Genomic DNA, 14,060 nt, shown 5'->3' with positions numbered 1-14,060 from the left:
GATTATCTTCTGTGTCTGTGTTAATTGGTTTCCCTTTTCTTTGTTGAAGAGGGTCTGTGCAATCCTTCTGCCTAGTCTGCCATCTTGCCCCGCCTCTGCTGTCACTTTTAAATCCAAAATGGTTGCCACTTGTACAGACTCAAAATGGCTATGCTTTTAGTCACTTTAAATATTCAAAATGGGTACCACTTATAAATATTCAAAATGGCTGTGCCCTGAGTCACTTTAAATATCCAAAATGGCTGCCATGTTTAAACAATCAAAATGGCTATGCTCTCTGGACAGCGGAAAGTCCACAGCTCAGGTTGTCTCCCTCCTTGCTGTTTACCTTCCTAGTCATAAGTCATCAGCACAGTCGTCCCTGCAGCCCTTGGTGACCAGGGCTGATCTTAGGTCAATTCTTAGTTCCCAGCACCACTTGGAAATATTCAGGCTATTGGTTTCGTCAGAGTAGCTGACAGTCCACAGCTCTGACTGTCTCTGTACTCACTGTTTTCATTCAGGTTTTCCCACTAGTTGGTGCCTGATCCACTTCTGTATACTTTCTTTCAGAGCTCAGGGCTCCAGGATTATCTTCTGTATCTCTGTCAAATGGTTTTTCTTTTCTTTGTTGAAGAGGGTCTGTGTTGCTTATTTGCCTATTCCTCCATCTTACTGGAAGTCGTAAACCTTTTCTTGACTTTTTATAATAGTGGTCTCTTACAGTATTTGTTCTTTTGTAATTGATTTATTTCACTCAGTCCAATGTCCAGCTTTTTTCACATTATGAGGTGTTTTGTGGATTCTTTTGGGAATGAAAGTTACTTGTTAATACTCAGGGTTGTTGTTGTTGTTGTTATGTGCTGTCAAGTGGGGCCCAACTCATAGCGACCCCTCCTTAGGTTTCCAAGGCAGTATCACTACCGAAGTAGATTGCCCAACCTTCCTTCCGAGGAGTAGCTAGTGGATTTGAACCACCAACCTTCTGGTTATCAGTCAAGTGCCTTAGGCACTATGCTACCAGAGCTCCTATACTCAGGATAGGGAGATGGATTTCTAAGTCTAGCCCCCGTCTTAGTTACTTAGTGTTCCTTTTACAGAAGTACCAGAAGTGTGTTGCTTTAAAGAACAAAAATTTATTTTCACATAGTTTAGAAGGCTAGCAGCCTGAATTCAGGATGCCAGCTGTAGGGAATGTCTCTGTATGGGTTCAGGGGGAAGATCTTTGTCTCAGCCTCTGTAGTCCTACTATTCCTTGGTGATCTTCACCTGGCATTTTACCCCTACCCCCCACCTCACAAGTAAGCTTCTTCCTATGTCTAATCTAGTATTTTAAGTAACAGAAGCAATTAGGCTTGGGATAGACCATATACTGGTCTCTCTTCTCCATTGGCTGTAGAAGTTAAGGATTCCAACACTTATTTTGGGGGGAACATAGTTCAATTCATGTTTTTGTTGTTAGGTGCTATTAAGTCAGTTTCAACTCCTAGTGACCCTGTGTATAACAGAAATAATACTGCCCAGTCCTGTGCTGTCCTCAGAATTGTTGCCATGCTTGAGCCAATCTTTACAACCACTGTGTCAATCATCTCATTCAGGGTCTTCCCCTTTTTCAGTGACCCTCTAATTTACGAGGGACTGGGTCTCTTCTGACAACATAACCAAAGTATGAGAGACGAAGTTTGGCCAGTCTCACTTCTAAGAAGCATTCTAGCTATACTTCTTCCAAGACAGATTTGTTCATTCTTCTCGCAGTCCACTAGATAGTCAATATTCTTACCAATACCCGAATTCAAATTCAGTCTTCTTATTCATTGTCCAACTCACATATGCATATGAGGCTATGGAAAACACCATGTGCTTGGTCAGGCACACCTTAGTCTTGAAAGTGACATCTTTGTTCTCCAGCACTTTAAAAAAGTCTTTTACAACAGATTTGCCCAATGCAAGCAATACATCATTTGATTTCTTAACTGCTGCTTCCACGGGCATTGATTGTGGACCCAAGTAAAATGAAGTCCTTGACAACTTCAATCTTTTCTACATTTATCATGATGTTGCTTATTGGTCCAATTGTGAGGAGTTTTGTTTTCTTTAGGTTGGGATGTAATTCATACTGCAAGCTGTAGTATTTGATCTTCATAAGTAATTCCTTCAAGTCTTCTTCACTTTCAGCAAGCAAGACTGTTATCTGCATATTATAGGCTGTTAATGAGTTTTCCTCCAGTCCTATGTTATGTTCTTCCTTGTACAGTCCAGTTTCTCAGATGACTTGTTTAGCATACAGATTGAATAAGTATGGTGAAAGGATACAACCCTGACACACATTTTTCCAGTATCCTCTTGTTTTGCTCAAATGTACAGGTTCCCCATGAGCACAATGAAATGTTCTGGGATTCTCATTCTTTGCAATGTTACCCATAATTTGTTATGATCCACATAGTTGAATACCTTTGTGTAATTAATAAAACACAGGTAAACATCTTTTTGGTATTCTTTGCTTTAAGCCAAGGTCATCTGACATCAGCACTGATATCCCTTGTTCCATACCCTCTTCTTTTTTTAGTTTTGACAGTGTGTCCTCCCTTCCCCTTCTACCCCTGGTAACCAACAAAGAAAGTTTCCTTCCACATATAAACCTTTCCTTGACTTTTTACAATAATGAACTAATAATACAATATTTGTACTTCTGTGATCGACTTATTCCATTCAGCATAATGTCCTCCAAGTTTATGCACACTATGTGGTGTTTTGCAGATTCTACATTATTCTTTAGTGTTGCATAGTATTCCATTGTGTATATATACCATAGTTTGGTTATCCATTCTTCTGTTGATGGGCACCTAGGTTGTTTCCATCTTTTTGCTATTGTAAATAGTGCTGCAGTGAACATGAGTGTGCATATACCTGTTCTTGTCCTGGCTCTCACTTCTTTAGGATATATACCTGGTAATGGGATTGCTAGGTCAAATGGTATTTCTAATTCCAACTTTTTAAGGAATCGCCATACTGCTTTCCACAGTGGTTGTATCATTTGACAGTGCCACCAGCAGTGTATGAGAGTCCCAATCTCTCCACATCCTTGCCAGCATTTATTATTTTGTCTTGTTGAAATTTGCTATTAGTGCTGGAGCCAGATGGTACCTCATTGTTGTTTTAATTTGCATCTCTGTAATGGCTAATGATCGTGAACATTTCTTCATGTTTTTTGGCCATCTGAATATCCTCTTTGGTGAAGTATCTGTTCCTGTCTTCTGCCTATTTTTGAATTGGATTGTTTGTCTTTTTGTTGTTGTTGAAGTGTTGGAGTTTTCTATAAATTCTAGAGATAAGTCCCTTGTCAGATATGTCATTGCAGAATATTTTTTCCCAATCTGTAGGTTCTCTTTTTACTCTTTTGGAGAAGACTTTTGAAGTACATAAAAATGTAATTTTTAGAATATCCCATTCATCTAGTTCATCTTCTGCTCTTTGTGCATTTTGGGTTATGCTTGACAGTCTATTTATGCTATCAATTAGGGCTCCTAAATTTGCCCGTTTTTTCCTTGAGGAACTTTATAGTTTTAGGTTTCATATTTAAGTCTTTGATCCTTCTGGAGTTAGTTTTTGTATATGGCATGAGGTACGAATCTTGTTTCATTTTTCTGCAAATGGATATCTAGTTTTGCCAGCACCATTTGTTAAAGAGACTGTCTGTTTTCCATGTAACAGATTTTAGCCCTTTGTCAAAAATCAGCTGACCATAGGTCAGTGGATCTATTTCTGGGTTCTCTATTCTGTTCCACTGGTCTGTGTGTCTGTCATTGTACCAATACCAGTCTGTTTGACTCCTGTTGCTGTATAGTAGGTTTTGAGATCCAGGAATGTAGACCTTCTATTTTGTTCTTCTTCTTCAATAGTGCTTTGCTCCATACCCTCTTCTGAATCTAGCTTGAATTTCTGACAATTACCTGTCCATATACTGCCATAACTATCTTTGAATTATCTTCAGCAAAATTTTACTTTTGTGTGATATTAATGATATTGTTCCATAATTTGTACATTCTGTTGGATTGCCTTTCTTGAAATGGGCACAAATACTGATCTCTTCCAGTTTATTGGCCAGGTAGTTGTTTTTGAAATTTCTTGGCATAAATGAGTGAGCGCCTCTAGCACTGCATCCATTTGTTGAACCATCTCAATGGATATTCTGTCAATTTCTGGAGCCTTGGTTTTCACCAATTCCTTCAATGCAGCTTGGACTTCTTTGTTCAATACCATTGATTCCTGAAATGATTGAATGTCTACCAACTCTTGGGTACAGTGACTCTGTGTATCTTCCTTTTATGCTTCCTGCATCATTCAGTATTTTACCTCTAGAATTCTTAAACATTGCAACTCGAGGCTTGAATTTTTTCTCCAGTTCTTTCAGCTTGAGAAATGTGTATTCTTCTCCTTTGATTTTCCAACTACAGGTCTTTGCACACTTCATTATAATACTTTGTTTTGCCTTCTCAATCTGCCCTTTGAAAAATCTTCTGTTTAGTTCTTTTACTTCATCATTTCTTCCATTTGCTCTAGCTACTCTTCATTAAAGAGCAAATTTCAGAATCTCTTCCGACATCCATTTTGGTGTTCTCTTCATTTTCTGCCATTTTGATAACCTTTTGCTTTCTTCACGTATCATGTCTTTGATGTCATCTCACAACTTGTCTGGTCTTTGGTCATTGATGTCCAATACATCAACTCTGTTGTTCAGATGGTATATGAATTCATGTGAGATGTACTCAAGGTCATATTTTGGCTCTCATGAACTGGTTTTAATGTTCTACATCTTCACCGTAAACTTGCGTATGAGCAATTAATCAACTGTCCGTTGCACAATTGACCCTTGGCCTTGTTCTGACTTGAGATATTGACCTTGTCCATGGTCTCTTTCCACAGCTGTAGTTGATTTGATTCCTGTATTCCTCTTGGCAAAGGCCACATGTATAGTCACCATTTTGTTGTTGAAAAAAAAGTATTTACCATGAATGCGTCATTGGGTGTGCAAAATTCTATCGTGTGATCTCTGGTGTCATATGATCATCAAGGCTATGTTTTCTGACCTGATGCTTCCTTATTTCTAGTTTTCTCATTTCAATCACCGGTAGTTATCAATACATCTTGATTCCATATATTTGGTAAATTTCAGCACAGAAGTTGGTAAAAATCATCAGTTTCCTCATATTTAGCTTCAGTGGTTGGTGCGTACTTTTCAATAATATTCATATTAACTGGTTTTTCTTGTAGGCATGTGGGTATTATCCTATGACTGACAACATTATACTCTGGGATAAATCTTAAAATGTTCTTTTTGACCATGAATGTAATACCATTCCTCTTTGTCATTCTCAGCATAGTAGACCATATGATCGTCTAATTCAAAACAGCCAATACCAGCCCATTTCAGCTCACTAATGCCTAGGATATCATTCTTCATGTGTTCCATTTCATTTTTTACATCTTCTATTTTTTTCTGGATTCATACTCTGTACATTCCTTGTTGTGGTTATTAGTGGTGTTTGCAGCTGTTTCTTCTCATTTTGAGTTGTGCTTCATCAGCAAATGAAGGTCCCAAAAGTTTTACTCCATCCATGTCATTAAGGTCAACTCTACTTTGAGGAGGGAACTCTTCCTCAGTTGTATTTTGAGTGCCTTCCAGCCTTGTGGGGGTGGTGTGTGTGTGTCCATCTTCCGGCACTAAACAGACAGCATTTATCTGCTATTCATAAGTTTTAAATGACCAGTTTATTTAAGAAGTGGACATGGCTACACCCTTCTTCCTAGTCTGTCTTTGTCTGGAAGCTCCACTGAAACCTGTGCACCATGGGTGACTCTGATGGTATTTGAAATACTGGTGGCATAGCTTCCAGAATCACAGAAACATACAAGTCACCCCAGTATAACAAAGTGATAACTGATAGACGAATGGTGGGTTTAATCCTTAACACTCCCTAATTCGTGAATAAGTTGCTCCTAAGTGGATTGTAGCTACAAATGGAAGTATACTTAGTCATCTTCTCTTTTTTTAGTTGACTGAATCTTAGATTTATTGAATATAGTAATTTTATCAGTAGCGTTCTTTTCACAAAATAATAGAATCTACTCTGGATAAGTTAAAGCAGGAAAGGGATTTATTAAAAGAAACTTAGCTCAAAATTGTTAGGAGGGCTGAAGAAAAAGATTTGTGGCTAAGCTTTCAGAAATAACACCCAAACCATACCACACAGCCTGCTGAGGAAACCACAGCCATTGCCACTTCAAATACTAAGCCCCAAGACCTCAATTTGACTGCCAGTTGTTAGAAGTTCTGGTGGTATTTCTGCGGCAGGAGTCAAATATTGTAACCACTAGAAAACCACCACTGTTGCCACTACCACCTCTAAAGGCTGAACATTTATGTTACTACCAGTAATAGCAGAAACTGAAGCCCTATATCCAACCAACTTCCTTCTAATATCAGGACAAGCTAAGTGACATAGTAGTAACAGTGAACTCCTAAGTCTTACTGGCTCACAACAACAAAGATGTATTTTCACTCATGTTGTAGTTCTGGCATGGGTCTGTAGGAGTGGTTTTGCTCACTGTGATCACTCAGGGATCCAGGCTGTTGGAGACTCCACCATTCTATGATGCTACCTTCTTGATATGAGCCTTCAGGGTGTGCTGTAGCAGGAAAAAGGATTGAGGAAAAAACCACACTGGCTCTGGTTCTTGAATGCTTCTGCTCACATTCCGTTGAATACTTAGTCTTCTTAAACTTTGGAAAATTTGTGGGAATGTAATTATAAAAAAAAAAAAAAAATCACTTAGATACCTCACCATCTAGAGAAAACTACCATTAATGATATGATGTATTTATTTCTAGTTTTTGTGTCTAGTTTTTCTTTTTTGTTAATATACTGTGTTTATTGTTTGCTTCTGTAAATATAACTGCCTAGGGAATCAAAAAAAAAAAAACCCAAAAAACAAAAAAACAACAAACAATCCAATGTAATTGTTGTTATTGTTATGTGCTGTTGAGTCAGACCTGACTCATAGCGACCCCTCCTTGGGTTATTGAGGCAGTATCACTATGGAAGTAGATTGCCCAATCTTCCTTCTGAGGAGTGACTGATGGGTGTGAACCGCCAGCCTTCTGGTTAGCAGTCAGGTGCCTTAGGCACTATGCTACCAGAGCTCCTAACAATCCTATATTCTGTCACATTGGTTGTTATGAGTTGGAATCAACTTGATAGCACCTAACGACAATATGGTTTGTCTTGATATCTTTTACTATCTTTTCTTTTACTTTAATTATGCTCAGTATTTTTTTTCTGCTATTACAGTTAATATTAGTATAATGGGGAAAATATTGAGGAGAAAAACGAATTACAAATTTTTCTTCTTAAAAGAGGGAATTAAGATCAGAATTCCCAGGTGTATAGTAGAGCTGACAAGGGGCAAGGTTGTGGTCACTGCTTGGTCACAGCTAGCTACCCAGAGGGATAGAGTAGTTGAACCTGTGGGCTTGGGACCATAGTCGCAGGGGACAATTGGTATAACATACTATACAAAACATTGTTCCACCTCCTACTTTGGTGAGTAGCGACTGGAATCTTAAAAGCTAGCAAGCTGCCATCTAGATGCAACGATGGGTCTCTCCTCGTCCAGAGCAAAGAAGAATGAAGAAAACCAAAATTCATGGAAACAATTAGTCCTAGTGACTGGTACACCATCTGATCTGCAGCCTATACTACTATGAGACCAGAAGAACTAGATGGTGCCCGGCTACCACTGTCATCCACTTGGAAAGGGATCTATGTAGGAGATCCTTGATAGAGGGGGAGAACAATGTGGAACAAAACTCAAAATCATTTGGAGACAAAAAAAAGGGAGAGGGACCAGGTTTGCTGGTCCGATAGAGCCTGGTGGAACCACGAAGACTATGGCCCCTAGCTGCCCTTCAGGTCTGGAATTGAACCCACACCTGTGGTTTCCAGCCAAACAGAAGACAGGCATATGAGTTGGACATTTATCTCAAGTAGATACACTCCTTGAAGAGAACAATCATGGGAGAAAGAAGGGCTGCTTATGCACAGGGAGACAGCTCAGGGGGCAGGAGTGTATGGAGGAATGGTGTGATAGTTGAAGATGTGTCAACTTGGCTGGACTCCAGTTGTGAATGGTGGTTCCCATGATGGGATCAGATGACTGAGTTCTGAGTGGCCGGTCTGCCCAAGGGGAGTTTCCCCAGGGGTGTGGCCTACCTGCAATGCTATTCCAAGGACAAGCTGGAAGAACGGCATTCCGGACTATATACTTCCTTGAGTGAGCGGCTTGCCGCTCGCCCTGGAGGTTTCGGATTCATCCTTTGTTGGGAACAGCAACCAGCGTGCTGCGTGCCAGCTTGATTCTCTCGGCTCTGTTGTGCTTACGGGAACCAGGCGGCTCCGGGCCTCATCTCCTCCAGAGACGAACTTTGTGGCTTGAACTCCTCTGCCGTGCGTGCGAAAGCCAGGCGGCTCCGGGCCCCATCCCCCTCCAGAGACGAACTTTTCAGCTTGAACTTGTCGGCTTCTACACACTTGTGAGCCATTTACCTAAGATAAATCTCTCTCTCTCTCTCTTTCTCTCTCTATAAATATATATATACACTTTGCTGGTTTTTGTGTTTCTCTAGAGAACCCAATCCAACACAGATGGACACTGGGAAAAGGTAACAATGGGGAGGAAGTGGGAAGAGAGCTGTTACATTGTGATAAACTGTGGTCAATGACATGAGACAAAGTACATGTGAACTGCTGTATGGAAAGTGAATTTGCTCTGTAAATCTTCACCCAAATCACAATAAACACACACACACACACACACACAGAGGGCATTAAGGTCGCTATGAGTGAGAGCCTACTTGGTGGTAACTAACAACAACAACAGCAGGGTTGGGGAGTAACTGCTAATGGGAGTGGAGTTTCTTTTTGGGGGGATGAAATGTTCCAGAATTGATTGTGGTGATGATTGCACAATTCAGTGAGTTTATGAGAAACAATTGAAAAGTACACTTTATTTATTTTGATTTTTTTTTTTTTTTTAAAAGTACACTTTAAATGAATGAGTTGTGTGACTTGGGAAAGGTACTTCAATAAAATTATTAAAAAAAAAAGGTGTAAAATATAAGCAAATATAAGCAAATGCATATTTGCCTTCTTTAATCTATGTGAGTATGATGCCTTAGTAACTGAAAACTTTCAACATAGGATCTACTTAAGTGGGAAGCACAAATAGAAATTCTTCTGATTTTTCCTTATATCCTCCATGCCTGCAAGCATTTTTTTTGGTTCCTAGTGGATCCAAATAACCAGTCAGCCCTCACTTCCATCAAATGTCTCATGATGTCCTGAACTTCCCATTCAGTAGGAATAAGGCAGAAGGAGCTCAGCTTTGGAGATTCCTTCTCCGAGAGAGTCCTGGAACTTTTCTGAGGATAATGTTGTTGTTTCCCTCAGAACCTGTCATATTATGTTTATTGTCATTTCTTCTTTTATGCTTTTTGCCATCCAGATACTGGGTTTGTGGGGACAGGGGCAAATGTGTCAACGCTGAATTTGTGGCTGACAGTGTTTTCTTCCTCTCCATGTAGCTATGGTGTACCTTCCACAAGAAGTCCTTGGTGAAAACAGCATGCCTGAAGAGTCTGAAGGCCTTAAAATTGGATTACTTGGACCTCTATCTCATCCACTGGCCCATGGGTTTCAAGGTACAATTCAGTAGGTGGTTAGATACCCAGTGTGCAGTACCTTTCCCTTCCTTGCTGTCATCCCACAGTGTGGGAGAAAAAGTGTGACACAGTAGTGAGGGCACGTGAGTTGTAGTGCTGCATCACTCATACACTGTGTGGTTTGAGCAAGCCACTTAATATCTCTGAGCCTCAACTCAGGAGATGCTTGAATTAGAAAACCTCTGAGGCCCCCCACAATTCTAACCTTCTACAATTCTTTCTTCTAAGCCAGTTATTTTTCCTCAAAGCCCAGAGAATAGCAAATTTTTTTCCATGGGGTTTTTAAATGAAAGCAGTATCAGACAAGTAATACTGCTGCTCAAAGTCACTGCTTGTTCCATTACCAGATTCCCCATGACTTCTGGCCTTGTCTCGCTACTTGCTAGGTTCTGTTCTCTTTGTGGTATAGAGGTATTTGGTTGCTCACCTGCAGCATGGGTTCAGTTGCTTATGGTGGCAGATTATCTTTCTGCTAGTTTCATCTTCTTTTTACTTAATTGCATTTCATATCCCTTTTCTCCCTTTAAACTTTCCCGAACTTTCCTGTGGTTTATCTCCACCTGGTGGCTTGGTGGTGAGTACCTGCCTCACTCTTGTGCTGGTCCTGGCCAGGATGTCCCTTCACATCTGCCCCAGACCAAAATAACAACCTGCCTGGCCAAGGACTTAGTCACACAGGTGGCACCTGTGAATTATGGAAACCTTTGAAAGTGTGTTCTAAGTTAGAATGGGTAGTCAGATGGTCAGCAGTCTTCTGTGTGTTTACTTTGAGGATCTCACTGTGTGTGCCAAACTGTTGGTTGTCTTTTAAGATTAAAACAACACCAAAAACCACCTCATTCCTAATGTAGCTTTGCTTTAAGTTTTTGTATCTAGTTTCAATAGAGTATAAGCCACTCTATGTTATTCACAATAATAAAGAATATAAGATGCCCTGAAAGCAAAACAAGAGTGAAATGATACCTGTATCTTTGAAATTCAGTGCAATTTTTTTGAGAATAATAATTAAAAATAATAATAGTAGCTAATAAGTATACAAGGAGCTCTGGTGGCACAGTGATCAAGACATTCGGCTGCTAACCAAAAGGTTAGTGGTTCAAAGTTACCACCTCTCCATGGGAGAAAAGCAGGCAGTCCGCTTTGGTAAAGATTTACAGCCTTGGAAATCCTATGTGGCAATTCTACTCTGTCTGTAGGATCACTGTGAGTCAGAATCATATGGCAGTGGATTGGGTTTTTGTTTCTTTTTAATAATTACATAGCACTTAGTATGTACCAGGCACTCTTCCAGGTGTTTTACATATATGAACTTATTTAATCCTCACAGAAATTCTGAGATAGATAGTGTTAATATCACTGTTACACAGATGAAACTGAAGTTCTGACAGTTGAAGATTGTTGAGACCTAGAAACCTCTGTTCAGGTCATTCATTCATTCATTCATTCATTCATTATGCTGCCTGTCCCTCACCTCCTAGCAGATTCCTGTGGTTGGATTTCTGGGTTGTAAAATAGGGAGGGACAGGGCAGTGTTTTGTTCTGTTGCATATGGGATTGCTATGAGTTGGAACTAACTCAATGGCACCTAACACAGGTGAGAGGTCTCAGATCACTCAAGAGATTACAGAGTGTAAATCTTGGAGTATTTGAGAGTTAAGTATATGAAACAGGAATGCCTAGAATGAGAACTCAAACTTCAAGTACAACTGCTGAGGAATGGCCACGCCCAGGGCTTTATTCTTAGAGCAGCACAGTCAGCCTGTCTCTGGCTGGTAGGAACTGGTAGGCCTGTTAGGATTTTTGATGATTAGGAAGGCAGAAAGGAGCCCTGGTGGCACAGTGGCTAAGCACTTGGCTGCTAACCATAAGGTCAGTCGTTTGAACTCTCCAGCTGCTCCATGGGAGAAAGTTGTGGCAGTCTGCTTCCATAAAGATACCAGCCTTGGAAACCCTATGGGACATTTCTACTCTGTCCTATAGTGTTGCTATGAGTCAGAATCACCTCGATGGCAATGGGTTTCTAGGAGGGCAGAGCGCAGAGATGAGGTCAGGATGGCATTTGTGTGGAGGGAGAAGTAAGTATCAGCTGGGGAGGTGTTTCAGGTCATCATCCAGAATTCTTCCAAAATATGAATCATGCTGAAATGTTGGACATTCTCCTCACTGATGCTTAGGAGAATAATTGTCATTAAATAAATATGTGTCTTACACCATTCAGCCTGTAACATGTTATATAGAGTTGTGCATGAGTATAGCAGGTGGATTATAAACCAATACCTATAACTATTTTTACCCTTTCAAGTTGTCTTTCTCTGCCCTACACTTTTCATGCACCTGGTATTAATCCTCACTTCACTATCTCTCATTGTGTTGGGAATTCTAAGAAAAGGAGAGAAGATCCTGACAATGGAATTGGGAGAAAGTGGATTGAAGTTTTACAACATGAAGGAAGCCTTCTTCTCCACCCCAAGTTGCTTACGTAAAATTACTAAACTATTTCTTGGCAGTGGGCAAGGATTCAAGGTCTTCCATTCATTTCCTGTTTTCTGAGAGGTGGGCAAAGAACTTCAAGACTGTCAGGGACCTTGTAGACCATCCAGTCTATCCTACCTTTGGTCTTAATAAAAGTGAAGGCCTGGAGAAGTGAAGTCACATGGCCAGGTTGGGGTTTCTTAGAATGGGCCCATTTTCTGATATATAGTCCAGAGTTCTTTCCACACATTTTGATTCTCCCTCTACCCAGTCTCCACATCAGGGATGGCTTATAAGCTCCTTTTCTTCTGGTTTTCACAGCCTGGGGAGAAAGATTTGCCTTTAGATCGTAGTGGCAAGGTAATACCCAGTGAAACGGACTACCTGCAAACATGGGAGGTAAGCTAAGCCACACTGTCTGCCAATTTCTTGCTTCCTAGTAGGGAGCTCTGGTAGCATAGTGCCTAAGGCACTTGACTGCTAACCAGAAGGCTGGCGGTTCAAACCCACCAGCCACTCCTCGGAAGGAAGGTTGGGCAATCCTACTTCCGTAGTGATACTGCCTCGGAAACCCAAGGAGGGGTCGCTATGAGTCGGGGCCGACTCGACGGCAAATAACAACAACAGTTAATGAATGTCACAATAGGAAACTGTAAGATCTTGAGCGTCTTGTGTTCAAACACACCAGGATTCTCTACTTTAGGCATACATAGAATTTGTAATATGAATTAGGAATGAACCCTTGGTTGGAGAACTCAGAGACCTCAATGACTTTCTTACTACCTTAGTTTCGTTCATCTCTCTGAAACATTTGTTTTAGGGATAACTAATCCATATCTCCCCTTTTCCCTCCTCCAAATGTTTTGTTTATTTTCTGATTAAAAAAATATCATATGCAGGCATACTTCATTTTATTGTGCTTTGCTGATACTGTTTTTTTTCCCAAATTAAAGTTTTGTGCCAACCCTGTATTGAACAAGTCTATTGGCACCATTTTTCTAACTGCGTGTGCTTATTTCGTGTCTCTGTGTAACATTTTGGTAATTCTCACAATATTTCAAACTTTGTCTTAATGCTGTTGCATACTTAATAAACTAAAGTGTAATGTACACATAGCTTTCATATGCTCTGGGAAACCAGAAATTTCACGTGACTCGGTTTCTTGCACTGTTTGCTTTATTGGAGTGGTCTGGAACTGAACCTGCAGTACTCTGAGATATGCCTGTATTCATTACAGAAAATACAGAAGAGTATAAGAAAGTAAATAAAAATAATCCATTTCCCTATCATCCAGTTGTAACCACTGTTAACATTTTGTAGTTCCTTTTTAAGTGGCAGTGAGGTTTTTTTGTTTTTGTTTTCCCCCAAGCATTTTAGAATGGTAACTTGAGCAGTATGGTGATGTTTGGTTTGGGAAGTGGTAAAAGCTTGGAGGTAGAGTTAGCAATTTACAAGCCTATTGCCAGATGGAAATTGATGAGGGCTTGAAGTAAGATAATGACCAAGGAATGGAGAGGAGGTGATAGATGTGATAGATTCCTGGATGTAGAGTTGATAGACTGGTGTGGGTGAGGGGCAGGGAGATTCCCTGGTGACTTAGTCTTCTAGCACTGGAGACTCAATGCCTGCAATCTTGCTAACCAACAAACTGAAGAGAGAGGGAGGGGCAAATGTGAGGCACAGCAGGAAAGTGAGTTGAAATTTGAGCTCTGAGTTAGGTCATATCCTGAATTCAGGAGAAGAGATTCTGGAACTGTTAATGGAATTGATATGTTAAAACTATGGGAATGCCTAGGATTGTCCAGGGAGAGTGAGAATAAGGAGGGGAACA

General features: G+C 40.3%; 1 protein-coding gene across 1 annotated transcript in view; it reads left to right on the top strand.

Annotated features, from left to right (window-relative positions):
- AKR1E2 (aldo-keto reductase family 1 member E2) overlaps nucleotides 1-14,060 on the top strand; it is a 55,001-nt gene that overhangs the window by 26,863 nt on the left and 14,078 nt on the right. Inside the window, exons 3-4 of the mRNA XM_042780438.1 lie at nucleotides 9,620-9,736; nucleotides 12,551-12,628. Of these exons, the coding sequence (XP_042636372.1) occupies nucleotides 9,620-9,736; nucleotides 12,551-12,628 (195 nt within the window). The remainder of the gene's footprint in view (nucleotides 1-9,619; nucleotides 9,737-12,550; nucleotides 12,629-14,060) is intronic.

The sequence above is a fragment of the Orycteropus afer genome, unplaced genomic scaffold, assembly GCF_000298275.1.
Source record: "Orycteropus afer afer isolate SDZICR_OR568_19922 unplaced genomic scaffold, OryAfe1.0 scaffold00040, whole genome shotgun sequence".
Classification (NCBI taxonomy): Eukaryota; Metazoa; Chordata; class Mammalia; order Tubulidentata; family Orycteropodidae; genus Orycteropus; species Orycteropus afer.
The sequence above is the reverse complement of the archived record's forward strand: the minus strand, read 5'-3'. Positions and strand labels throughout refer to the sequence as shown.